The 27,966-nt window shown below is 45.2% G+C and overlaps 1 protein-coding gene across 2 annotated transcripts in view; it reads left to right on the plus strand.

Annotated features, from left to right (window-relative positions):
* Positions 1-26,862, plus strand: part of Clmp (CXADR like membrane protein) — a 107,837-nt gene extending 80,975 nt beyond the window's left edge. For both annotated transcript variants that reach the window (XM_057768460.1, XM_057768459.1), the window contains 6 exons: positions 2,272-2,429; positions 15,185-15,386; positions 16,334-16,501; positions 18,363-18,485; positions 25,047-25,188; positions 26,009-26,862. In XM_057768460.1, the coding sequence (XP_057624443.1) occupies positions 2,272-2,429; positions 15,185-15,386; positions 16,334-16,501; positions 18,363-18,485; positions 25,047-25,188; positions 26,009-26,309 (1,094 nt within the window). In that variant the 3' untranslated portion in view covers positions 26,310-26,862. The remainder of the gene's footprint in view (positions 1-2,271; positions 2,430-15,184; positions 15,387-16,333; positions 16,502-18,362; positions 18,486-25,046; positions 25,189-26,008) is intronic.
* The last annotated feature ends 1,104 nt before the right edge of the window (positions 26,863-27,966 follow it).

Here is a 27,966-nt window from a genome sequence, read left to right on the forward strand (position 1 = left end):
AATGGCAAGAAACAAACAGGGAGCTGCCTGACATGGGGCTTGGGAACTGAACTCAGGTCCTCTGGAAGAACAGCCAGTGCTCCTCACTGCAAGACCAGCTCCCTAGTCCCACCTTCTGAAAGTTTTTCTTTTCTCTTCATTTTTTTTTCTCTAAACAGAGTTTCCCTATAGCTCTGGAATTCGCTCTGTAGACCAGGCTGGGCTTGAACTCATAGAGATCCTCCTGTCTCTGCTTCCTGCATGCCGGGATTAAAGGCGTGCGCCGCCACTACAAAGCCGTTCTGAACGTTTTTTTAACCCAGGTGGCCCCAGACTTTTGATTCTTCTGCCTTAGCCTCCACATGCTAGGATTTCAGGCACAGGACATTATCCTCAGTCCTTGTTTTCTTTATTTTAAAGGCAGGGTCTCACTGTCATGTCCAAGTTCAAGTGATCTTCTAGCCTTAGCCCCTGAGCAGCTGGAATTCCAGATGTGTGTCAGCACGACCAGTGAGGCGCTTGGCAATAGCAGCAGTAGCCTTTCATTGGCGAAGTGCTAAACACTGTACTAGACAGATGACTTGCACACAGGGTTTCTCATATTTACAAAGCCCTTACTATAATCAGTTGCCCATAATTTCTCTTCTCTACTTTTGCATAATCCTTCTATTAGGAATAAGTTCCCTTTTTTATTACAATGGCGTTTGTCATCCTTTTGTCCGCCTCTAAATGCGTGCCTCTGGAAAACAAAAATCACTCTGGGGTTAGAGCAGTTCGTGTGAAAAATAAGAAGGTTCTCGATGAAAAATAAGAAGCTGGAGGGTTCTCTCCCACTTAAATGATTGTAACTTCAGGAACAAAAGTTGCCTGTAGCTCAACACAGGACTCCCGTGAGTGTCATCCTTTCAGAAGCCTCTGCTAGTAGAAGACACATCAAGACATAGACTTATATGGTTCGTTTGTTTTATGTTGTTTGCCGAAGTACTGGGGACTGAACCTGGGTCCTCTTGTGTGATAAGCAAACACCTACCACTGAGCTATATCCACAAATATTCACAAGCCTCTTTTCACTTTTTTTATATTTGGTATTTTCGGGGTTTTTTTGTTGTTGTTTTTTGTTTGTTTGGTTGGTTTTTTGAGACAGGGTTTCTCTGTGGTTTTGGAGCCTGTCCTGGAACTAGCTCTTGTAGACCAGGCTGGTCTCGAACTCACAGAGATCCGCCTGCCTCTGCCTCCCAAGTGCTGGGATTAAAGGCGTGTGCCACCACCGCCCGGCTTATATTTGGTATTTTCAAGACAGGGTCTCACTGTGTAGCCTTAGCTGTCCAGGAACTTACTCTGCAGACCAGGCTGGCCTTGAACCCACAGAGGTCTGCCAGTCTCTGCTTCCCAAGTTCTGGGACTAAAAGCATGAGCCACCATGCCTGACTCAGTCTTTACTGTTTATTCAGAGACAGGGTCTCACTAAATTGTCCAGGTTGGCCTTCAACTCCCTCCGTAACCTAAACTGAACTTGAACCTTTAATCCTTCTGCCTTACCCACCCAAATTTTCTTAGATTATAAGCCTATACCACCAGGCCCAGCAATGATCTTATAACTGATTTTAAAAAGCAAACAACAGCAAAACTAAAGAAGGGGAACTTACCGTGGTGGTTAGTGAGGCAGGAGGGTTGCCACAAGTTTGAGGTTAACCTGGGCTGAATAGTACACTCACAGTCAGCCCAAGCTACGGTATGAAACCCTGTCACGAAAGAGAGAGAGACAGAGAGAGAGAGACAGAGAGAGAGAGAGAGACAGAGACAGAGACAGTGAAGAAAAGAACTCCAGAGACTAAAGAGATGGCACAGCAGTTAAGAGAACTGGGTGCTCTCCTTCTGCAGGACCAGGTTCAATTCCCAGCAACCACATGGTAGATCACAATGTCTGTAACTCCAGTTTCAGGGGATCCAACACCTTCACACAGACATACACTCAGGCAAATATGAATGCACATGAAATAAAAACAAATTATTAAAAACAAATAAGCCACAACCAACTAACACCATAACAAGGAAAGACGATAGGCACCAAGAGGGTGAAATCCAGGGATTCTGAAGCTGCTTTGGTTCTGCTCTTGGGAGGAGCCAGGGACAGCAAAAAACTTCTAATATTTCCAGCCTAGGCTCTCCAACACCTTGGCTTGCCCCTTTCTTGCCCACAGGAGCTCGCATGGCTTATTGTTGTGATCTCTGACCCATACGTGCTACCATCCAGCGACTGTGTTGCTCATTAGAGGTTTTTCCTCTTTCCAGTATCCTATTATGTTGGAACGTTGGGAACTCACACTGAGATCAAGAGAGTGGCAGAGGAAAAGGTTACCTTGCCCTGTCACCATCAGCTGGGGCTTCCAGAGAAAGACACCCTGGACATTGAATGGCTGCTCACGGATAATGAAGGGAACCAAAAAGTGGTAAGTACCCCCCTCGCTAGAGCTGCTCTCCTCCCCACCCTCGCATTTGCTTTCTTCAAACCTTTCCCATCTAACAATAGCCTGAATGATTTCACATGCAAAGCTACAGAAAAGGACCAGGGTGGCACACACCTATAATCAGAGCACTCAGGAGGCGCAGGCAAGAACAACTCTAGCTTGAAGCTAGCCTGGGCTATATAGTAAAATCATGTCTGCAAAAAGAGACAGGAAAATAGAAAGGTATTTGGGTTGTGAGGGTGTGAGAGTCTTTGGGTTGGGCAGAACTAGCCCACAGCCACCGGGCACTGGGGAAGGGAGTCTGCGCTCTTAGCATCTTTGACTAAGAAGGGGTCTAAGACGAAGCGGCCTGTTCCCCAACCTAGTGCCCAGAACTCTCTTCCTCCTGCTTCTCTGAAACCATCATCACCTGCCCAGGTTCTGGCTTTACGTAGTCCAGGTTCTAAAGATCATAGACTATGACAAAGAACACATGACACAGAGGGACAAGTACCAGACATGAATGACAGTGCTGTTCACAGATGTGACTAGTCCACGAGACAACTGCTGCCTCTGCGTCAAGAAATAAAGAAACAGGCTTGGGACTTCCACACTCCATGTAGGTAGAGCCGTGATGGGCTTTGGTGTCCCATGCTTCCGGCAGTGCGAACAAGCGCAATAGTGTCAGCCTCCTGAGGATGTCCTGCGCTGCCCGACTATGACTGAGTTACCTACAGTGACCAGCCTTTCTGCCTCAGCGGCCTGCAGCCAAGGTCTCCCTCATTCAGGTGCTCCACATTCACTGTTCTCATCCACACAGCAACTCACAGTCGTTTCTATTCAAAGACTCATCTTTTCCTCAGACTCTGATTGAGGAAGGTTGGGAATAATGAATGGATAAGAACCTAATTCCTTAGAAACACCAGTCAGACACAGTAGTTGGCGGTGGGTTGCTGAATGTTAAAATCTAGAATGTGTTCTGTTCTGTTATTACCATCACTTGCAGACACGTTTATGGGGCATCTATGTTTTTGTCGTGGTCTACCCTAGTGACCGAGAAACCATGGTAAGAGGTATTGGCATGTCTGAGGTGTGTGGCATGTCCCTTCATAAGGTCTGCCTCGCTGTGTGTCTGAGGTCAACTCCACTCTGCTGAACCTCTCTCTGTCTTTAGAACATACTATGCAAATGAGGAAGTATTATCCCATCGGGCAAATTTCTCCATAAGCAGAAATGCTATTCAATGGGACTGGAGAGATGGCTCAGTGGTTAAGAGCACTGGCTGCTCTTCCAGAGGTCATGAGTTCAATTCCCAGCAAATACATGGTGGCTCACAACCATCTAGAATGAGATCTGGTGCCCTCTTCTGGAGTGTAGACAGGCATGCAGGGAGAACATTGCATATATAATAAATAAATATTTTTTAAAAAAAAAGAAAAAGAAACCCTGTCTTGAAAAACAAAAGAAAAAAGAAAAAGAAAAAAGAAAAAGAAATGCTAGTCAACTTTGGATAAGGTTACATTTTCATAAACCAATAGGAAATGTCACAAACTCAGTATGCATTTAATATACCTATCTATTGAATATCAAAGTGGGACCTATCTTACCTTAAATATATTCCTATCCCTTATGCCTAGGGTTGGGCAAAATGTTCTAGCATAATGCTTATTTATGATTACTAGAGTGCCTTGCATCTTATGTGAAATAAGATTTTTGTGATTTTTTTTAAAAAATGTGTCTTGTGTATCTATGCGAAGGTGTCAGATCGACTGGAACTGGAGCTACGGACAACTGTGAGCTGCCATATGGGTGCTGGGAAGTGAACCAGGGTCCTTTGGGAGAGCAGCCAGTGTTCTCAACCATTGAGCCATCTCTCTAGTCCCATGACTATTTTTTTTTTTAATCTATGACTTGGGGGGGAGTCTTTTAAACTTGCCTTCTTTTTAATGTAGCTTTGCTTCTTTCTCTGATTTAAAAAAAAAGAAAAAGAAAGTTTGTCTTTCCTCCGAATGTCCCTATTACTGATTTCACAGGAGGGTTTGCGCTAGGAGAAGCTAAGGTTTCCACTAAAATACCTCTCAGGATCACACTGGAGTTTAACCTGCTTACACAGCTGCCTGCATCACCTTGTTGTGTGATCCTGATTGTCATCTTGCCCTCACTGCGCGTCCTCCAAAGACGACCTGTTCTCTGCAGAGCAAGGTCACCTTAACCTGACTGTGTTTACTCTGAGAATGTCTTGGTGGGTCATACACATGCTATTCTCAGCTCTGAACGGAGCAAATGGAAGTTCCTGGAATAAAAGCCAAAGAATAACAGCCCTGAGAAAGACTCTCCTCTGACCAGACTTGAGTCCGACTCCCAAGTCCTAAGTGATCTGGGGCTGCCTTTTCTGTCCTGCCATCTGTCTTGTGTGAGGCTCCTGTCAAGTCAGTTTGATGAACCTCGCACTCGGTATCTGCCCACCTGCGATATTGAATCAGCTGGCCAACCTTCACCAAAAATCCCCTTGAGTCAACAGAGACAGAAACTCTTACCTCTGATGTTTCTTAGTGATTCAAGGCCTCACTTATCCTTTGAGTCCGAGCTGAGCTGATCTCTCTCCCCAGCTCACTAGCAGCAGTCATCCCTACAGCCGTCATTACGGCCCCAGTGGAGAAGAAGCTCCCGCCATCCTTAAGAGGATATTGCTGAATAGTTTCTCTCTTTGGGTGCTTGTGGTTTATCGCCACTCGCACAGAACACCTCTTTAACAACCACACGTCTGACTGTTGCCTGAATGTTTTTATTTGCAGTAAAGGGGAAAAAAACAGCTGCTGAGTTATTTGGTCAAACAACTGTACGGGTGAGGCAGTTAGCGTAGGTTTAAAACCACCACTCACCTGGCTTTCTGTAGTCATAGTTCCCTAACTTACCTTCAGCCGACGATCTAAGAATGGTCATTTGTTCTGTCATTCAGACCCACAGATTTATTTAGCACACGCTCTATGCCATTCTAGGTGCCAGGATGTAGCTGTGAAGAGGCCATCATATCACTGCCTCCTGGGGGCTTCTGGGAAAAGACGTTCAATAATTTGAAAGGAAAACAGGGGAAAGGAGCTGGGGAGGTAATGCACTTGATGAAGCCCTTACCCAGAATGCACAAAGTCCCGGGTTCCACCCACAGCATCAATAAACTGGAGGTGGGAGTGCACACATGTAATTCTAGCATTCATGAGATGGGAATGGAAGATCAGAAGTTCAAGGTGATCGTTAGCTGTATAACCAGTAGGAACACTACAGTCTTTGCTACAGACACCCTGTCTCAATGAACAAGCAAAGTCTTCCCAGAAACTATAGCCATTTCAGCATGGTGTTGGTGTTTTGTTTGTTTTGCCTTATGGAGGCAAGACTTTTCACCTTTTCACCGAAGGAAGGCTTTATGTCTTCTCTTCAACGTATCCAAATTTTTAAGCACTACAATAGCCGGACAGCTACCTAAGAACAGCCTGCTGCTAGGTGACCGAGGAGAGGGTCACCTAGACAGCATGGAGAGGCTGGGAAAAGGGACAGTTACAGCTCAGGCAGGCTGGGGCGGGACTGCAAAAACTTCCTCACAGTCCTCAGAATCCCGCATATTGTTTATTTCTGTAATTTGTTTGTTTGTTTGTTTGTTTGTTTTTCGAAACAGGTTTCTCTATGTAGCCCTGGCTGTCCTGGGTAGACCAGTCTGACCTCCAACTCACAGATCCGCTTGCCTCTACCTCCCAAGTGCTAGGATTAAAGGCGTGTGCCACCACCACCTAGCTATTTCTGGAACTTTCAGTCAATGCTTTTGGGCAGTGATTGTCTGTCTACAGGTAATGAAACTCCAGAAAGTGAAACTCCAGAGTTAAGTGAAACTAAGAGAATTGCTACATAAAGTCAGAACCTCCCCGCCATCCAGAAGAAGAAGAAGAAGAAGAAGAAGAAGAAGAAGAAGAAGAAGAAGAAGAAGAAGAAGAAGAAGAAGAAGAAAGCAAGCTGATGTAAAACTCGTGTTTGCTTTTTTGAGCCAGAGTCTTGCTCTACAGCCCAGGTGTCCTCATACTCATGGCCATTATCCTGCTCTACTCTGCTTCTAAGATGCGAGATCAGGGCTGGAGAGACGGCTCAGAGCACTGGCTGCTTTTCCAGAGGTCCTGAGTTGAATTCCCAGCAATTTCCGGAGCACGTCTGATGCCCTCTTCTGGCCTGCAGGCATACATGCAGGTGAAACACTAGATAACATAATTAAAAAAAAAAAAAATTCACTATTCGCTACCACACCACACCACCCAATGTTTTTATTTTAAGATAGCGTCTCAGCCGGGTGTTGGTGGCGCACGCCTTTAATCCCAGCACTCTGGAGGCAGAGGCAGGCGGATCTCTGTGAGTTTGAGGCCAGCCTGGTCTACAAAGGGAGTTCCAGGACAGGCTCCAAAGCTACAGAGAAACCCTGTCTCGAAAAAAACAAACAAACAAAAAAAAAAAACAAAACAAACAAAAAAAAAGATAGCATCTCCATCGCTCAAGCTGGCCTTAGATTTGAAAGCCCCTTTCCGCAGCCCCCCTAGTGCTAGATCACAGGCACAGATCACAACATGCAGCTCTGGTCTAGGTCTCCAAACATTCCTGAAGAAAGCACAGCAGCACAGGCTCCAAGGCTGGGAACTCCCAAACGGCGGCGAGAGTGGCGGAGTTAAAGATGTGAGCCTAGAGGGGCTGCGTGGAGGATCTCCCAGCTGTACTAGGGACTTTAAAACTGTTCCTATAATAACGTCATGGAGTTTTAGAAAGATTTTAAGAGTTCTGGGGATATGTTTCATTTTAAGGCAACCACGCTGACACAGGTACACTAATTTAAGAGAACCTCAAGCACAAGCAAACATAATTTCATACTATCCAATGAAGGCTTCCCTTCCCTTACCTCCTCCTCATGCTTCTCCTCTTCCCCTTGAGTCGTGCTTTAGCAAGCGCACAAACACACACACACATGCACAGACACAAGCACACACACGCAAAGAAAAATTTAAAAACTCTTTTTAATCTCACTTGTCTGTTCCAGACTGGCCTTAAATTCCCATTCCTACCCCCTCACGCTCCTGAAGGCGGAGATGCAGGTATTCACGGCCGCACCCAGTTTACAATCATTTAAACCACAGTCATGTGTACTTAGGAATCTCAAGATAGAGCTAAGAAAGAAAGAGTGGGCACAGCTACCAGGACTTTTAGCTTCCAGGGCGTTGAGAAGAGAGCGGGGCTGAGGGAGGCGGGGAAGAGACGGAATGGCTGAAATAGACGGGTGTGCTAAGTGGGCTAAGCAGTGACGCAAATCACAAGTTTAGCTTTGCATTTCAACTTGAGAAGTGTTTTTCTCTCTTTTGTCTGGGATGCTCAGAACAGGCAGGGAACATCTGGGGGTGAGTAGGCAGTCCCGGGAACTCTTGGATCTCAGTCTTGGTAGTATAGCCAAAGAATTCAAGCACTTTTTTCCTTTGTCCTAAGGTTGGATAAACTTCAAAAGGGAGATTAACCATCCCCTCCCAAAAGTCAGTCGGCAGCATACAGCAGAAATTTTCTCTATGTTCTCCTCAGATTAAGAAATCAAAATGGGGGATGGAGAGATGGCTCGGGGGTTAAAAGCACTGACTCTTCTTCCAGATGACCCGGGTGCGATTCCCAGCACCCACATAGCAGCTCACAACTTTCTGTAACTCCAGTTGTAGGGGACCTGACACCCATGGCTAAAACACCAATGCACATTAAAAAAAAAAGGAAGAAAAAAAAATTAAAACAGAAATTGTCCAGTTCCCATGGTAACCTCTTACACATCACCGTTTTCTCTCCCCTTTGACTTTGAGCAAGAAAATCCCTGATGGAAAACAACAGAAACCATGTGCCAAAAGGCTGAGAGGGTAAAGGCACTCGCAGCCAAGGTTGGCAACCTGAGTTCAGTCACGTGGTGAAAGGAGAGCACTCATTCCCGCAAGCTGCAAGCTGTCTTCTGGCCTCTGCTCACGTGCCTTGGCGTTCACAGACACACAAACAAATAAGTACAAATGAAACAGACAAGCAATTTTGCAATTGCTTCACAGGCCACAGGGCAGCTGAAGAGCTGCCAGACTGTGTGGCGGATTCATTCGGTCCACACAAGTTGTAACAAGTTGACCCAGGTCCTCCGGGACCTCCCTAAACACAGCCTCGCGACAGCTGTAATTCATTCATTTACTTCTTTTGTTTATTTGCAGAAGGATTGGACCGACTTTCATTGCTCTGTCAGATGACAATATACAGTTTACTCTCATCGCTTCCTTTTTCTACAATTAAGATAATCAGGCTGGCCGGATGACTCAGTGGGGAAAGGCAATGGCTGCCAAGCCTGCTGACCTGAGTCTGATCCCAGGGACCAACTTGGTGGAAAGAGAGAATCTGCTCCTGCGGATTGTTCTCTGATCTCTATACATGCCCGTTTGTGTGCCTACAAATCATGTGTGCATGTGCATGCATACCTATATACAGGCGCGCGTGCACACACACACACATACACAATAAATCCAATTAGCCAAGTATGGTAGTGCTCACTTTTCATCCCAGCACTCAGGAGGCTGAAGCAGGTGAATCTGATCCAGTATAGACAGGAATGCATAGCAAAACCTTGTCTTAAAAAAAAAATGTTGCAGGGGTACTATACTAACAAAAGGCAGCCTACGGGAATGTTTCTTGAGCAAAGATAAGAAGAGAGGCACTTCTGAAGGAGAAGGGTCCATGATCGTTGCCAAGGACATCAGAATCAAGCAACATCGGAGTCAGGTGTTGGCAGCACCCAGGGCTTGTGAGTCTGAGGCAGGAGAGTCATGAGTTGGAGGGCGACAGTAATATTTCTTTTCTTTTTTGTTTTTTCTTTTCTTTTTTGTTTTGTTTTTGTTTTTCAAGACAGGGCTTCTCTGTGTTACAGTCCTAGCTGTCCTGGAACTAGCTCTTGTAGACCAGACTGGCCTTGAACTCACAGAGATCCACCTGCCTTTGCCTCCCAAGTGCTGGGATTAAAGGCATGCGCCACCACCGCCCAGCTCCTGCGGTAACATTTCTTAGCTACAGCAACAAAAGCCACTGTTGTTCACAGAGAAACCAATCAGTTTTCATAGCCTGGAACTTGCTTCGTAGCCCAGGCTAGCTACAAACTAGTGATCGTTCCGCTCTGGCATCCTGAGCTCCGAGATTCTAGGCGTTTGTTACCACGTCTGTTTCTCTCCTTACTGGTTTTCAGTCATTCATGAGTAAACTAAAAATCCCTGACACGGTACCATTTTTCCTGTCACAGGTCACAGTCTTACCTCTTTTTCAGAAGTTATCCTTTAACTTCTCCACACTCGTTTCTTTTGTGTTGCCTAATTCCCAGCGTCGTACTAAGCAGAGGCTGTGTGGATTTGTCTTAAGACCAGGTAATGCTGTAGCCCAGGCTATCCTCAAACGCATGTACCTCAACTCCCAAGTGCTGGGGTTGTGGGTATGAATCACTGCACCTGACTCAGAGAATGATTTTAGGGTAGGACTATTGAATGCAGAGCTGGTAAGTCCCCAGCTAAAGCTCGCGGCTGGACATAAAATTAGAGAGCCGTACCGGGTTCCCTGGATGTGCCCAACATTATAGAAAGTACATCCAGCGACCTGTCTGCCCATTTCCGAAGTCTTTCACAGTTGTTCCTCAAAGGAAAATGGTTAAGACTGAAGTATAGCTCGGTGGCAGCTTTGCTCAGCATGCACAAGGCCCCGGGTTCAATCGTCAGTCCCCAAAAGGAATAAAAAAAAAATGGTACAAAGAAATACCACGGATGAGAGCAGAGTGTAGGAACCCTTCCCAGCCTGTCACCATAGGAAAGGTTTCACGAGAAGAATGAACAGGCTTCTTTATGTGGAGATAGAGAGAAAGAAAAATTACCTAAGTGGAACAACGCAGTCGGGAAAGGCCAGGGTGGGTCACACAAGAAGCATAACCCATATTGATGACAGGGAAGCCAAGCAAGCTGCTGGTCCTCAGCCGTGTGAAATGGACCCTTTCGGAAGGACATTAGGAGAGTAGTGTGGTGGTGATTTTGAAACCCCTAGGCTGAGCCTGGTCATCTTTCAAAGGCGTAAGGAGCCGTTAGAGGTTTGAGCCAAAGGAGCAAATGTGCGCTTCATATTCATAAGACTGACTTGACAGTATTTTGTAGCGTCAATGAGAAAGGTCAGAAACACACCATAGCCAGAAAGAAGCCAGACCTAGGCAATGAGCTCACTCCACATATAGTGATGTGCACCTATATATAGTCCCAATTATTTGGATGTTGAGGCAGGATTGCTAGACCTTGCCTCAGTCTCTCAAATACCAGGATTACAGGTCTCTGCCCACACCTGCCCCACAGTACTGGTATGTGAAGGTAAGAGGACAGTACTGGATAAACACATATAAAAATATAATAAGATATAGTGTTTAGTGGTCTCTCCTTCTTTTCTCTCTCTTCCCCAAGATCGTGAGCTAGCTCTTCAGAGTAGGAGCTTTGCCTGCCTCTCTGCCTCTCTGGTTTCTCTGTGCTAGGCAATGTCTGACATGGAAGCTCTGTCTCTCTCTCTCTCCCTCCCTCCCTCCTTCTCTCTCTCTCTCTCTCTCTCTGCATTTTATTCATTCATTTCTTGTATTTGTTTGTTTGTTTATTACATGCCAATCTCAGCTCACCTCATCCCCACCTCCCACCCTGCATCCACTTCTCAGAGAGGGTAAGGCTGCCCCTGGGAAGTCAACTAAGTCCATCTCCATCTCCTCATTGAGACCGGACCCTCCCCCTCCCTCCCACCCCACCCCCACCCCACGCCTAGGCTTAGCAAGGTAGGTTTTTTTCTGTAGTTTTTTTTCTCTGCAGTTATTTTTTTTAAGATTTATTTATTATGTATACAGTGTTCTGCCTGCATGTATGCCAGATCTCACTATAGATGGCTGTGAGTCACCATGTGCTTGCTGGGAATTGAACTCAGGACCTCTGAAAGAGCAATCAGTGCTCTTAACCTCTGAGCACACCCCCTGCACTTTTTTTTTTTTAAACTCAGCAAATTTTTACTAAGCTTCTATGTCTTGACGACAGCGCTGAGGAGTCTAGACAGAGTGGAGAGACGGATGGATGTCTCACTGGTAGCTTTAACTCTTTCCAGGAAAGCCTCTGATGAGTGGCAGCATGTGGGGCTGGGTGGAGGCGCTTGGGTGACACAACTAGGAACAGCTGTGTCCAGAAATGTGCCCGGGAGATCCCCATATGCTTCTGTGCTTACCCCAGGCCATCGGTTCTGTGGGTCTGGAACACTCTCCTCTTCTGCCTCTCGTCCCTTATTTAGCCTGCTTATCTTTCAGATTCAAATACCACCAACTTTTCTGCCACATCCTTCCTGCTATGTTCTGAGTAAACCCAAGGAAATGTATTCTGTATTTATGTTCCTCTCCTCGTTAATCTCACTCAATTGTGATCAAAATAAAAACAAGGGTTTTGCGCATCTGAGCGCCTTTTCCATGTCTGGTGGGAAGTGGTCATTCCGTGTTTGCTGGTGTCGAAACCAAACAGGATGGCAGAGTAGCAGTTAGAGGACTGAGGTCTTGGCAGACTCCTTCAGCCTGGCACAGAAATGGCAAGGACAATCCGGGAAAAGAGCAAAGACCTGCAGGCTGGCAGGCAGGCAGACTGCACTGACTTGGAGGGGATTGTTTTCTTAGGGAAATCTAAGATGTGTTTTCCCTGACTGGGAAAACAAAGATGTCCAGTTCGCGTGTTTTGTGGGAGAAATATGGTTTCTTTAAGAAATTTTTAAATTTTTTTTTTGCTTTTTTTTCAAGACAGGGTTTCTCTGTGGTTTTTGTTTTTTTCTTTTTTTTTAAATATTTATTTATTATGTATACAATATTCTTTCTGCGTGTCTGCCTGAAGTCCAGAAGAGGGCACCAGACCTCATTACAGATGGTTGTGAGCCACCATGTGGTTGCTGGGAATTGAACTCAGGACCTTTGGAAGAGCAGACAGTGCTCTTAACCGCTGAGCCATCTCTCCAGCCCCCTCTAATTGGCTTTTGGAGCCTGTCCTGGAACTAGCTCTTGTAGACCAGGCTGGTCTCGAACTCACAGAGATCTGCCTGCCTCTGCCTCCCAAGTGCTGGGATTAAAGGCGTGCGCCACCACCGCCAGGCATAATTTTTAAATTTTTAAATTATGCATTTTTATTTGTTTTATACACATTGGTCCTTTCTCTGCATGTGTATCTGTCTGAGGGTACCGGATCCCCTGGAACTAGAGTTACAAATAGTTAAGGGCTGCCATGTGAGTGCCAGGAATTGAACCCACATCCTTTGGAAGCATTGGGGGTCGTCAGCATCATGCCCTGCTATTCCAGGAGGGCTGAGGTGGATGGAGCTCAGGTCCTCGTACTTGAGCTGAAACCACTTTGCCCACTGAACCATCTTCCTGGTCTTGAGTTCTCAAGTTCTGCGAGAACAAAGCAGGTTACTGGGACTGACTGGTGAGATAGCTCAACCAGGAGGGTAATAAACCCAGTGTGGGGGGGAGCCATGCAACCTAGTGTCCGATCAGCGTATGACCGCCTGTCTAACGGGTTTCCTTGGGGTAAGGCACTTGTGGAAACAGAGTCTCACTTACCAGGGACCAGCAGTCCACAGGGCAGCGTAGGAATTTGCAAAACTCGTGCAGCTTGCAGCTTATTTTCCCTCATTATATTGTTGATTCTTTGGGCGGTTTTTAGTTTTTCTTGTCAGTCACACATGCAAGAGCTGTAATTTCCCCTGGAAAGTCTGCCCTTTCTCAGATATTTTCCCCTTGGATTCAACAGTGGGTTAAATGTTTCTTAAATCTCTTATCTGGAGTTACCAACTACAACTCCCGATCCTGGGAAGTTTTCTGACTCAATAGAGATAGTTATGTACATACGAGAAGGCAACACTTGGAACATTAACCACGTCTCACACGTCTGGAGAGGAGAGTAAGGCATGCAGACCCAGAACTGGGGGAAAGCCTCAGGAATGCACATAGTGCCAACTGTTGGAGTAAGTTTCCTGGGTACCAAGCATATAGAATCAATGATAGGACCTACCTAGTATATTCTGATGGGAATAGTGCAATGTAAAACGTGGGTTGGATAGATCCCTCTACCATACATGGGCGTTTATATTGGTGGGAGAAGTATGGCATAGTGAGACAGGAAAAAGAATCCTTCGTCAATGTCTGCTTTTACAGAGAGATTGAGACATGGGACCCTCTTGAAAAAGCCGTAATAAAAGCATAGCTTGCAGACCCGAAAGTATTATCTAGGTTTGGATATTGTTTTCCTCAAATCATTGTGCCCATATCTATTATTTCTTGACTTTGTAACCGCAAGTAGCTGCCAGCTGGCGTAAGTGCTGTGAGAGCAGGATGTGTCTGGCTCGATATTTAGTTAAGCCTGCAAAAATGCTGAACTCTGTGTGTAGAATAAGGTTATGCAGTGGTCGAGGAAGTGTATTGGGGAAACATAAAGGGGAACAATGGGGGCTTTAATAACAGTCATAATGTATCCTTAACTTGTGATGTATTTCTTTTTTTTTTTTTTTTTTTTTTTTTTTTTTGGTTTTTTGAGACAGGGTTTCTCTGTGGTTTTGGAGCCTGTCCTGGAACTAGCCCTTGTAGACCAGGCTGGTCTCGAACTCACAGAGATCCGCCTGCCTCTGCCTCCCGAGTGCTGGGCGTGATCTATTTCTTAAAGTCAAAAATAGAAGCCAAAAATAAAGCTGTTTGCATAACCCTGGTATGAAAAACTGTTTGAGTATAAATGAAGATGGCCTGCGTCATTGAGTTCAGGGATGGTGATGCCTCTAGAAGTTTCCTTAATTGTATAGGATTTGACTATCCTGTTTTTTTTTTCATATGAAGTTATGTATTTTCTTTTGAGGTTTATGATAAGTGCAATTTTTGAAGAGATCACATTCAAGTGACAGGAAAATGCAGACAACAGAAAAGGTTATAGTTGGGAAGGGTGCGCTTTGGCCTGATCCTTATCCTTTCTCCTCAGTTCTTTTCTTCAGGGGCAACGACTGCTGTTACCCACTGTGAACCCTGTAGAAACACTATGCTCAGGGTGTGTGTAGCTGACCACATTCAAGCAACTCAAAATGGAGCGGTTCCGAGTACTTAAGGAAGCAGTTAGGACTTTATAAATAAAAGCTACACAGGCCAGATGTAGTGGTGCACACCTTTGGCCCCAGCACTCTTGAGGCAGAGGCAGATGGATCTCTATGAGTCTGAAACTAGACTGGTCTACATAGTGAGTTCTAGGCTAGCCAGGTCTACCAGGGAAACTCTGCCTGAATTAATTAATTAATTAATAGTACACAGGTAAATATAAAATATTATTTTTGAAAGGAACAGCAAAGCTAAGCAAATATATTATAGTTTCTAATAATCTCTTGGGTCTTTAGAATCAGCCCAAACTTGCCTGCTTTGTGTCAATGGGAATAATCCCTTTCTTCCTCTCCTCCTCTCCTTCTCTCCCTCCCTCCCTGTCTTTCTGGACAGGATTTTGTTTTGTAGCCCAGGCTGGCCTGTTCCGGAACCTGTGATCCTGTTTCCTCAGGCTCCCCAGTGCTGGGCTACTAGCTATGCACTGGCACACCTGGCCCTTTCCTCATCTTGACAGCAGAAAGAGAAGGTGAAGAGTCCCGCCCCTTGACTCGGCCTCTGTCTGTCTCTCCAGGTTATCACTTACTCCAGTCGCCATGTCTACAATAACTTGACTGAGGAACAGAAGGGCCGAGTGGCCTTTGCTTCCAACTTCCTGGCAGGAGATGCCTCTCTGCAGATCGAGCCTCTCAAGCCGAGTGATGAAGGCCGATACACCTGCAAGGTGAAGAACTCAGGACGCTATGTTTGGAGCCATGTCATCCTAAAAGTCCTAGGTAAGGGAGGACCCCAAGATCAATGCCTGCATCTTATGAGGTATCAAAAGGGACACCGGGCAGTGGTGGCGCACGCCTTTAATCCCAACACTTGGGAGGCAGAGGCAGGTGGATCTCTGTGAGTCCGAGGGCAGCCTGGTCTACAAGAGCTAGTTCCAGGACAAACTCCAAAGCTATAGAGAAACCCTGTCTTGAAAAACCAAAAAAAAAAAAAAAAAAAACCAAAACAAAAAAAAAAACAAAAAAGGGGCATAGCCAACTGCAAATGGTAATAAAATCACCTCTTTAATTCTTACAGTGCACACTTAGACATCAGCAGGGTCCAGTTCCCACAAAGAAAACATAATTATAACTTTGTGTGTGTGTGTGTGTGTACATGTGTGTGCTACAGCATTCGTACGAAGGTCAGAGGACAACTTTCAGGACTCACTTCCCTCTTTCCGTTCTTGGTTCTGGTGACTGAACTCAGGAATCCAGGCTTGTACAGCAAGTGCTTTTACCCACTGAGCCGCCTTGGTGACCCATAATTATGATTTTCCCCAGGTAGCTCATTATAAAATGTAAACACCCTCTAATATTTGAATAATTTCCTTTGACTATTTAAATAACTACTTCCAAACTACTGATCTTCTATCCTTGTTCCAATTTCAGTTAGAATTATATTTAACTTTCCTAAAATTCCAGGTAAATAACAGCATTTGTTTTTTTGAAACATGGCATGGGGCTTTCTGAGGCACTGCAGGTTCTGCCGCTGCTGGTAGCAGCTAAGGGATGTCAGGGAGAGGGACCAAGGGAGAGGGTGACTGGGCTTTAGGAGGGGAAGCAGAACAAAAGTTGGCAAAATGGATGGCTAAATAAACAGCCTTGCCGGGTGTTCTTCCACTGACTCTGGCGTCAGGAGACTCTCTGAACGATCACATTTTTAAAACAATTTTTTTTTTCACCAGTGAAACCATCCAAGCCCAAGTGTGAGCTGGAAGGAGAGCTGACAGAGGGTAGCGACCTGACGCTGCAGTGTGAGTCAGCCTCAGGCACAAAGCCCATTGTGTATTATTGGCAGCGGATCCGGGAGAAGGAGGGAGAGGATGAACACCTGCCGCCCAGATCTAGAATTGGTAAGTCATCTTCCTGTCCATCCTCGGGGCCAAAAATATAATACAGTGGCCATGACTTCCAAATCTGCCAGGCCAGCAGCACTCCAGATGCCCTTGACCGGGCTGAGGAATCTCCTTTCTGTGTGGTTGTCAATGGCTTGCTTTGCTCTGGTTTGGATTGATTTGGGGTTCTGTTTTTGTTTTTTTGAGGCAGGGTCTCATATAGCATCCTGTCCTAGATTGCTTTTCTGCTCTTGTGATAAAACACTATGAGCAAAAGCAGCGAGGAGAGGGAAGAGATTGTGTTGTCTTATGCTCCCAGGCCACTGTCCGTCTTGAGATGACAGGCAGGAAGTCAAGACAAGAACCTGCAGGTGACCAGGCAGTGGTGGTGCACACCTTTAATCCCAGCACTCAGGAAGCAGAGGCAGGCAGATCTCTATGAGTTTGAGGCCAGCCTGGTCTACAAGAGCTAGTTCCAGAACAGGCTCCAAAGCTACTAAGACCATTGTCTTGAAAAATTAAACAAACAAACAAACAACCTGCAAGCAGGAACCATTCCCCAGTTAGGGTCAGGTTAGGGTTAGGAACACTGCTTACCATCTTGCTCTCTCTCTCTGAATATGCTCAACTAGCTTTCTTACACAGTCTGGGCTCTCCCACTTAGGGATGATGCCACCTGCAGTTACCTGAGCCTTCCTCAGACAGCAACCATCATCATCCATCAAGACAGTCTTTCACAGACACACCCAGAGGCCAGTGTAATCACTTGGGGGTTCCTTCTTCCCAGGTGTGTCAAAGTGACAATCAGAAACCAACCAGCAGAGGTCTATTCTCAATCTTTGGCCAAGATCAGAAGTAGGATCTTCTGTAGGCCAGACTGGCCTTGAACAACCTGATCCTTCAGCCTCTACCTCGCAGGTGTTGCAATTACAAGCATAGGCTACCACCATATCCAGTGTGAACCTTTCTTGATGCTGTTGTTTGTTTTTTGAGACAGGTTGTCATAAAGCCCAGGTCGACATAGAACATGCCACATAGCCAAGGTGGTCTTGTCTTCTGGACTATGCTGTCTCTGACTCCCAGATGCTGGGTTATAGGGACTTACCAACATGACTGGATACTGTTAAATCTCTTGAATTTCCTTATCTCACCTGTAAACTGGATCAGCAAAACCCAACTTCTTTCTTCAAATGTCATCAAAGTGAAAGTCGGGGAAATGGATCACATAAAATGATTGAGGATTCACTGACTGTTCGCCATCTTTTTTTTTTTTCCTTTTGGCTCTGCACCAGAGATTGGACCTAGGACCTTGTACACACTCCCCACCTGCCTCTGATAGAATCTCAGGAAATTGCCTAGAATAGCCTTGAACTCCCTCTGCAGCCTGTTAGGCCATAAATCGGTCATTCCCCTGCTCCACCCTCTCAAATAGCCACCAAGCCCTTTGATCCCAATCTTTTGTAACTCTTTTTTTTTTTTAAAGATTTATTTATTTATTTATTTATTTATTTATTTATTTATTTATTATGTATACAGTGTTCTGCCTGTGTGCATACCTGCACCCCAGAAGAGGGCACCAGATCTCATTATAGATGGTTGTGAGCCACCATGTGGTTGCTGGGAATTGAACTCAGGACCTCTGAAAGAATAGTCAGTGTTCTTAACCGCTGAGCCATCTCTCCAGCCCCTTTTGTAACTCTTGATATTAAATTAAAACAATTTTATTAAATATTAAAATAATATTTACCCATTTCCCATGTTTTAAAACAGGATCTTTTCTGTCATTTCATCCCATTTGGCATTGTCAGTGATGCGCGACAGTAAACAATACAGAGACTGTCGTGGAGGAGACTTACCATTCTGCTTTCTGCTTGTATAGATTACAACAACCCCGGCCGAGTGCTGCTGCAGAATCTCACCATGGCCTCCTCTGGGCTCTACCAGTGCACAGCAGGCAACGAGGCTGGAAAGGAGAGCTGTGTGGTACGAGTGACTGTACAGTGTGAGTATCTCAGGGTTGGAGATAAAAAGCACCTCAGGTGTGAGAGCCAGCCTTCTACCACGGAGTTAACTCCCCAACTTTCCAAAGAGGATTTTGTTTGTTTGTCTCATTGAAAATTCTTATTCTTACATCACAGTTTAGTCTAAAATGTTTTACTTATGATAAAAGTAAGGTCAAAGTCTTTATTTCCAGAAGAACATGATTTTGACTGGTTGTATGGCTACCAATGTGAATTAGCCAGTTCTCTGAGCTATGGAGCTGGGAATTTGGCTCATTGGGCTAGCATGTGCTAGCCAGCACCATGCTCTGTACACACACACACACACACACACGCACACACCTACACAGACTTGGGTAAGGTTAGAGATACACACACATACAATCCCCGAGTTAGAAGGTAAAGGTAGAATAATCTGAGTTCAAGGTCATCCTCCACCACACACAAGAAGTTTAGAGTCAATCAGAGCTATATAAGACCCTGTCTCAAGAAACCAACATCAAAACAAAACAGTAGGGTCAAGTGTTTTGATGTATCCTGTAACCCTAGCGCCAGGGACGCTATGACAGGAGGGTAGTGAATTTGATGCCACCTTGGGCCACTTGATAATAACATTTTTTTTTTTAAAGAAAAGAGCCAGGTGTGGTGGTGCACTCCTTTAATGCCAGCACTCGGGAGGCAGAGGCAGGTGGATCTCTGAATCTGAGGCCAGCCTGATCTACAGAGTGAGTTCCAGGACAGCCAGGGATATATAGTGAGACCCTCTATCAAAACAAAAATAAAGAAATAAATATGACAAGAGAGAAAATCAACCTACAGTCTTTTTTTTTTTAAGATTTATTTACACCGGGCAATGGTAGCGCATGCCTTTAATCCCAGCACTCAGGAGGCAGAGGCAGACAGATCTCTGTGAGTTCGAGGCCAGTTAGTTCCAGGATAGGCTCCAGGAGCTACAGAGAAACCCTGTCTTGAAACTGCCCCCCCAAAAAGATTTATTTACTTATTTTATATATAGAAGGCTCTATCCACATGTACACCTTTATGCCAGAATAGGGCATCAAATCTGCTGTAGATGATTGTGAACCACACTGTGGTTGCTGGTAATTGAGCTCAGGTCCTCTGGAAGAGCAACCAGTGTTTTTTTGTTTTTAATATTTATTTACTATGTATACAATATTCTGTCTGTATGCCATTACAGATGGTTGTGAACCACCATGTGGTTGCTGGAAATTGAACTCAGGACCTTTGGAAGAGCAGGCAGTGCTCTTAACCTCTGAGCCATCTCTCCAGCCCCGCAACCAGTGTTCTTAACTGCCGAGCCATCTCTCCAGGCGCAGTCAACAGTCTTAACCAGCTCTAAAGCTTATAGACCACAAAAATGGCAGCCTGCCAAAATATCTTCCATGGTGCAGCAGGAGCACTTTCATCTGGGGGGTTACCAACCACTGTGGCGGGGACACCCCCACACCCCCACACACACATGCACACATAACACACGCGTGCACGCACTCACCACACACATGTACACACACACCACACACACATACCACACACACACCACACACACACACTGTGGCGGGAACACATGCACACACCACACGCGCACGCGCACACATGCACACACCACACACACACACATGCACACACCACACACATCCGCATCTCACACACACACTGTGGTGGGGACACACGCACACACCACACACACACACACACACACACATGCACACACATGATGACAAAGGTATCATAAGCCAAATTACAAAGTAAAACCAACCTGAATACTTGTATCTATTTCTGTGTAACAAACTGTCCCAAATTTAGTGACTTAAAAATTTTTGAGTCTTGTAGGACCCAGGGCAGCTTGGTACACAACTGCCAGGACAGGTTCTGTAGAGACCAACGGGAAAGTAGGCCTGGTCTCAGTACTTTACCCTAAGGCAGACCACAAACTGAGACCACCCAGCAAGGGACCTTCCAAAGGAAATTCCTAACATTCCAACTATTGTAGATAGGATCACCCTTGGCCCAGCACACCTATCCCCCTTCACCAAGGCACCCTTAGACAAAGGTCAGCCAATCTGGGGTCCTGAACCTTAGAAATCCCTCACCAACTTCTACTTTTATTTATTTATTTATTTATTTATTATTATTTTTTTTGTTTTGTTTTGGTTTTTCGAGACAGGGTTTCTCTGTGGTTTGGGAGCCTATCCTGGAACTAGCTCTTGTAGACCAGGCTGGTCTCGAACTCACAGAGATCCGCCTGCCTCTGCCTCCCGAGTGCTGGGATTAAAGGTGTGCGCCACCACCGCCCGGCTAACTTCTGCTTTTATTTAAAAAAAGAAAGAAAACAAAAACAAAAAAAAAAACCCAACTGAGTCCAGGGCTCTCTGATCCATGGCAAAGTGTTGAACACACAGAGTCCTGAGTTTGAATTTGAATAAGAATAAAGGCTCTTTGCTTTTACATATGGGACTCAACTCCTTGTTGCTTTTGGGGGGACTCCGAGGTCTGGGCATAACACTATCAGTTTCTGTAAGTCTGAAATTCAAGAGTGGCCTAGCTAGGAAGTCTCACTCTCTCCTCAGGAGAGGTTACACAGTAACACACGCGCTGCACACGTCACAAGACCCGGATGCTGGAGGCTGGCCGTCTGACACAGCTCCCGTGGCTGCCGACTGGCCTGAAGCAGTCATTGGAGTTCTGGAGACTTGAGAGCTAAGACGTGCAGTGATTCTGTGGAAGCAAAGCCTGAGCTGTGTGTTTTATTTCCAGCAGTGAGTCACGGGCTAGCAAGGGTGTCCGGCGGATAAAGGCTATTGGCACCAAGCCTAAGAGCCTGAGCTCGGCGCCCTGGACTGACTGCTGGGAAGAACCAACTCCCTCTAGTTGTCCTGTGACCTCCACTGGAGGGTGCAGTGACTCGTTCATATCCAGCCCCGCCCCCCCTCCACACCACACACACTAGTTAATGAAGAAGCTGTTAAGATGCTAAAACTGGTCCAAAGAGCACTTGAAACCTTAGGTTAGGGACAGAGACACTTTAACTTGGAGATTGTGAAGATCGCTGGGGTAGGCAGCAACACAGTTAATGTTCTAAAAACCACGGGCTGTGGTTTCTGAGGTCACTGAGTCTGTCAGTTTTGCTGGGGTTACAGAGGGTCAGGAACTGTACTAACCATGTATCAGTTGTCTTACAAATTTAACAAGATCTTCACAGAAAACTAAGAGCTGCCTATCATGTCAATTGAAAGCCCACTCTTTTTACTTGAAGCTATCATGTCGGTGAAAGGGTAAAAAAATAGTACCAACTAGGTATGGAAGCTCATACCTATACTTAATCTCAACAGTCAGGAGGATCATGGACTCAGAGTCAGTCTGGGCTATAAACCAAGGCCGGGTCTCAAACACACACACACACACACACACACACACACACACACACACACGAATAATACCAATTCTTAGAAAGGTTATGTGTTGAAACAACAATAAAATGGTTCCTTAGCTAGCCCTGGTAGTACAAACCTGAAATCTCAATACTTGGGAAGAGGAGACAGAAAGATCGGGAGTTCAGTATCATGGATTACTTTCCTGTTTCAGATTCCCCAATACAGGGAATCAGTCCATTATGCTGACTTCTTCTATGTCACACTTTGTGCCTGAAATTCTCCACTGTTTCATTGTCGCTTGGGGCTGTAACAGATTGACTGGAGTTGAGCTTCTCTGGGTTTAGGGGGAAAGGAAGGTGCAGGAGGATGGAACCCAGAGCCTGGCACATTCTTTTTATTTATTTGTTTTTAATTTTCCTCTTTCTTTCTTTCTTTCTTTCTTTCTTTCTTTCTTTCTTTCTTCTTTCTTTTCTTTTTCTTTTTTTTTTGTTTGTTTTTGTTTTGGGGAGACAGGGTTTCTCTGTGAAGCCTTGTTTTAATTTTCCTCTTTCTTTCTTTCTTCTTTCTTTTCTTTTTCTTTTTCTTTTTTGTTTGTTTTTGTTTTGGGGAGACAGGGTTTCTCTGTGAAGCCTTGGCTGTCCAAGAATTCACTCTGTAGACCAGGCCGGCCTTGAACTCACTAAGATCCACTTGTCTCTGCCTCCTGAGTGCTGAGATTAAAGGCATGCATCACTACTGCCCAGCAAGCCTGGCACATTCTAAGCAATCAGTCTGCCACTGAGTTCCATCCTCAGCCTTTGGTTTTTATCTTTCTGAGAAAGTCTTGCTGTGTAGCTTATGTTGGCCTTGAACTTGCTAGAAGTTTGAAGCCAGTCAAACTCAGGCATGACTTCTTCATGGCTTAACTTCCCAAAAGCTGAAATTATAGTGTTTCCCACCAACTAGGCATTCTCACTGTTCTGTAGTGTTTTGTTGCACAAGCATGCGACCATTATTAATCCATTCTATTAATGTGTTTTATTAATATGTATTATTTATTATTGAGACAGGGTATCAATAGGCTTTCTATATAGCCATGGATAGATTCAAGCCCGCAGAGGTTCTCCTACCTTTGCCTCCCAAATTTTGGGATTATAGGCATATACCACCATGCCTGTTATTTAGTCCATTTAAATGGAGACAGAAAAATGCATTCAATTGTATCCAGCAACATTTCTGTGAATTTATCCTCTAGAGATATTCCAAAGTATGCAAACATACATGGAAATTAATGAAATATTATTTTAATTGTGAAAAAGTAAGAAAGAACTTCAGTGTCTGTTAGTAGATAATCCGTTCGGATTGTGTATCGGTGGTGGGGCCATAAGGAAAAGAGCTTCACCGAACTGATTTTGTTCACATAAAGTAAGCCCAAAGTCAATGAGATGAGTAGGTGCTAACTGCCTAGCTTGATGAGCTTACCTTGATTGCAGGAATCCACAGGCTCGAAGGAAAGAACAGATTCATGTAAATTGTCCTCTGACCTCTGCATACACTCACAAACGCACACATGCATAAACCCATTTTACTTTTTTCTAATTTTTTAGCACACATGCATAAACCCATTTTACTTTTTTCTAATTTTTTAAAGATTTATTTATTTTTATGTATTTTATGTATACGCATGTTCTATCTGCATGTATGCCTACACACCAGAAGAGGGCATCAGCTCTCACTACAGATGGTTATGTCACCATGTGGTTGCTGGGAACTGAACTCAGGACCTCTGGAAGAGCAGCCAGTGCGCTTAACCTCTGAGCCATCTCTCCAGCCCCCTAAAGTCCAATTTCTTTAAAAAAAAAAAAAAAAAAAAGGTGGCTGGAGAGATGGCTCAGTGGTTAAGAGCATTGCCTGCTCTTCCAAAGGTCCTGAGTTCAATTCCCGGCAACCACATGGTGGCTCACAACCATCTGTAAAGAGGTCTGGTGCCCTCTTCCGGCCTGTAGGCATACACACAGACAGAGTATTGTATACATAATAAATAAATAAAATAAATATAAAACCATTGCATGGCCCATTAGGCCTCATGGGAACTGGTACCTTCCTGTCTCTGTGACTTTGCCGCCCCGCACTTTCTCTCTCACTAGCTGTTCTGCAGCCCGGCTCACATCCATCACACCCACTATGTCTAATTCACCACAAGCCAGCCCTGGAATTATTTGTATTTCCACTCAAACACCCCCCCCCATCGGAGTCCTCCTTGCCCAAACTGAAACCACGTTCCTCTGTTCTCCCTCTGAGTTGCCAGTCATCCCCTTTTGCTCTCACAGCCGCTGGCCAGCATTCTTTGTCTTTCTTTCTTTCTTTCTTCCTTTCTTTCTTTCTTTCTTTCTTTCTTTCTTTCTTTCTTTCTTTCTTTCTTTCTTTCTTTCTATTTTTGAGACAGGGTTTCTCTGTAGCTTTTGGTTCCTGTCCTGGAGCTAGCTCTTCTAGACCAGGCTGGCCTGGAACTCACAGAGATCCACCTGCCTCTGCCTCCCAAGTGCTGGGATTAAAGGCGTGCGCCACCACCTCCCGGCTCTATTTCTTTATTGATTTGGTTTTTTTTCCTTTTGTTGAATGCAAACTCGCAAACAGAAAAGCTTTTATTGTTCCTTATCATACCTAGAACTGCCTGACCTAACCTGGGCACTTACTAATAAATATTCAACACATTTCATATTCAAATGAGAGTATACATGATACTAATCTGCAAATCAAATCCACCTTGAGTTCTGAGTTTGAAAGCCGCTAGTCAACCACACACAGAATTGTACGCTGTAGGTCATACAGGCTATAACCAAGTTTATTTTACCAGTAGAAAAGGGAAGTTAGAGAAAGGGGTGTGGGCAGAGCTAGAAGATGGCCCAAAGGTATCTTAATAGGATTAAAATGTTTTTAACACGACACAATAACTTTCCCAACCCATTTTATCATATAAATCAAGCCAGAATGCGTCACTAAAATCTGAACCAATTGAATATAAAGTTTGTAACTATCGCTTGCAAGAGTACAGAAAGGTTCAATCACACAGCCTGTGAGGGTCATGGAGTGTGGGTTAGAAGCCATCCTGTCCAGGGCTTCTGTCTCAAGTGTCATGCATCTCCTAGCTTACGTTTGACTTTACTTCTGTCTGTGCTTCTGAGAAAACAGACGTGCAAAGCATTGGCATGGTAGCAGGAGCAGTGACGGGCATTGTGGCCGGGGCCTTCCTCATTTTCCTCTTGATCTGGCTGCTAATCCGAAGGAAAAGCAAAGAGAGATACGAGGAAGAGGAGAGACCTAATGAGATTCGGTAAGCGTCCCCGCTTCTGTGGACTCCCTTTACAGGCCTGGTCAATAGCAACTCGTCGGTACAAACCGCCCTCTTCCCCTCTGCACTGTGGATCTCTTCAAAGGACCTTAGAGCTAGGGTACAAAGGGAAGTCAGGGCAGGAACTCAAGGCAAGAGGCTGGGAGCTGACAGCTGAAGCCGAGGCCCTGATGGAGGGAGCTGCTTATTGTCTTGCTCTCTTAGCCTACTCAGCTGCTTTCTTATAGAACCAGCATCACCCACCAAGGGGGCCCCACCCACAGTGAGCTGTGCTCTCTGACATTACTCATCCATCCAGAAAATGCCCTACAGACTTGCCAGAAGACCCGTGTGGTGGTGATGTTTCCTTAGTTAAGGCTCCCTCTTTCTAGATGACTCCACCTTGAGTCAAGCTGACAATCAACCAGTATAATTTTCAACTTTTCTTCTGATTCATTACCACTTAAAAAGGGTTTATAATAAAGGATGATATAATCTACAGGACATGAAAGGATTTAAGTATACAGACCCCAAAATCAAGGCAATTCTATCCAGACCATTTCAAGTTGAGCCACACATATCCTTCTGGTGCAACTGGTGGGGCCTCTGGGAAACGAACATTTCCCTAAACTGAGCTTTAAGTCTTACAAAACAAGGAAGTGCTTTGTTCCTTAACCGAGGCCTTCCTTCCGAGGTTTTTGGCTTGAGGAATTTATTGGAAAAAAAAAAATCTCAGTAGGAAGTAACTTTGGTGAGAGTCACCACACCCCTGGCAGTCCTGAAGTTTATCTTTGCTGTCTTCTGTTCGGTTTTTCCCTTTCAGAGAAGATGCAGAAGCCCCCAGAGCCCGCCTTGTGAAGCCTAGCTCCTCTTCCTCAGGCTCCAGGAGCTCGCGCTCTGGCTCTTCCTCCACCCGCTCTACAGGGAACAGCGCCTCCAGGAGCCAGCGGACACTGTCCAGTGAAGCAGCGCCCCAGCCGGGGCTAGCCACCCAGGCGTACAGCCTCATAGGACCAGAAGCAAGAGGTTCTGAACCAAAGAAAGTGCACCACACGACCCTGACCAAAGCCGAAACCACACTCAGCACAATCCCCAGCCAGAGCAAAGCCTTCCAAACTGTCTGAATCACAGTGGACTTGACTTGCGCTTTTTCCGGAAGTCAGGATCTTAGCCTAGCCACTGGAGCTCCTTCACCAGCCACACAAGCCCCTCAGCCAGATAAGAACTCACTTAAGTAGCTGCCAACATGGCACGGACCAGTTCTGATAAGCACCTTCCTTATAGGACACCAAACAATGGACGTAGGCAGGTCATCTCTATAAAGGCGCCTCATCGTGCCTTCGGAGCGGAGGTGGAGGGAAGGAGGGGCCCAAACCTATTTTGCTCACCAGGACTTGTGGTGAAAATAAGGGAGAGGTGAGGTGGTGAACACCTGAAACATCTTACACAGAAGTGTTGCAGGTCACCACAGTCAAGAAGAAATGGGAATCTCATAGGTCAATTTTCTAATCATTTCTGCAAATATATCGGATTAGTGTGATTATCCAGATAGTCAAAACAGAAACCCACAGCCTTATATTACACCTCTCTGCAACATGTATGGGGACAACTGCTTCAAAGAAACTCACATTAAAAAAAAAAAGAAAACACTTTTTTTCTACCTTGACTTGACTTCATGTATCATAAGGTCTGAACATTAATTTGGGGAGGATTTGAAATAGTGGGAAACAGAGAAAAGTGGTTTTCTCTTTCCTTATCTACAATCAACCTTCAGATTTCCATGGGACCCAAAATAATAACTAAGAAAAGAGTCCAACCAAGATGGGACACGATGCTGTGAAGAATTCCATTTTGATGTTCAGAGGATTGCTAATAGATAACACAACATATATCCGGGGCAGTTGTGGGTCATTACTCAAATCTGACACCCCTAAAGACTTCTCTACTGGAAGTTTCTAGAAGAAACAAATATTCACGTCACTTAATGAATGTCCTTAGGGAAAGAATCCTCTAGAGAGCGTCTCTTAGGAAAGTTGAAAGACCTCTTGCATTCTGCCTCCTGCTCCTCTCTCTGAGAACACGTGAAACCAGACTGTCAAGACTGACTGGAATAGAGAGGGACATTAGATCTTTCCCTTGCTAGGTCAAAGGACACTTAATACTGGCCCAAGCTTGGAGATTCTTCTGTTTCTTTCATTTTAGAAGGATGTGAATATGGGACCTTTGAAGACTCTAGGCCTTAAATTTTCAGGGATCATTTCCTAAAGGCATTGAAAATACATGGCCCATCACTTCCCACTGGGAGGCTGAACCGGAGGGAACCACAGTGTCTCTCTTCTCCGCCTTAGCCTCCAAGAAAAGTATAACTGTGGGCTGGAAGGAACGCAGACTACCATTAGGGAGCAGGTGGTGAGAAAAACAAGTGGGTGAAGGGAGAGGGTTCAGCTGACGGCTGGTAATGCTTTCTTCCTTGTCGGCATTTGGGAAAGAATTAGCAGAAAGGATTCACCAGCAAAACTATCAAAACAACTCATACATGGGGAGGAAGGGTGTCCAAGAAATTAAAAAACAAAAAACCAGCCAGTTTCCGATAAGTAACTTGCCTTTTAAATGGTTTTGACAAATAGGTTACCTATGGCATAGCTGCTTAACCTGAATTAGCTCTTCAAGGAACAAGACAAAGTCAGCAGGTCCTGGTGGGTGGAGCAGAGCGTTTCCTTTTGTCAACCAGGGCAAAGGCTAGAGGAAAGAGGAAGCCGCGGCGGCCACTGTGAAGAAGCA

This window comes from Chionomys nivalis, chromosome 4, assembly GCF_950005125.1.
Source record: "Chionomys nivalis chromosome 4, mChiNiv1.1, whole genome shotgun sequence".
Taxonomy (NCBI): domain Eukaryota; kingdom Metazoa; phylum Chordata; class Mammalia; order Rodentia; family Cricetidae; genus Chionomys; species Chionomys nivalis.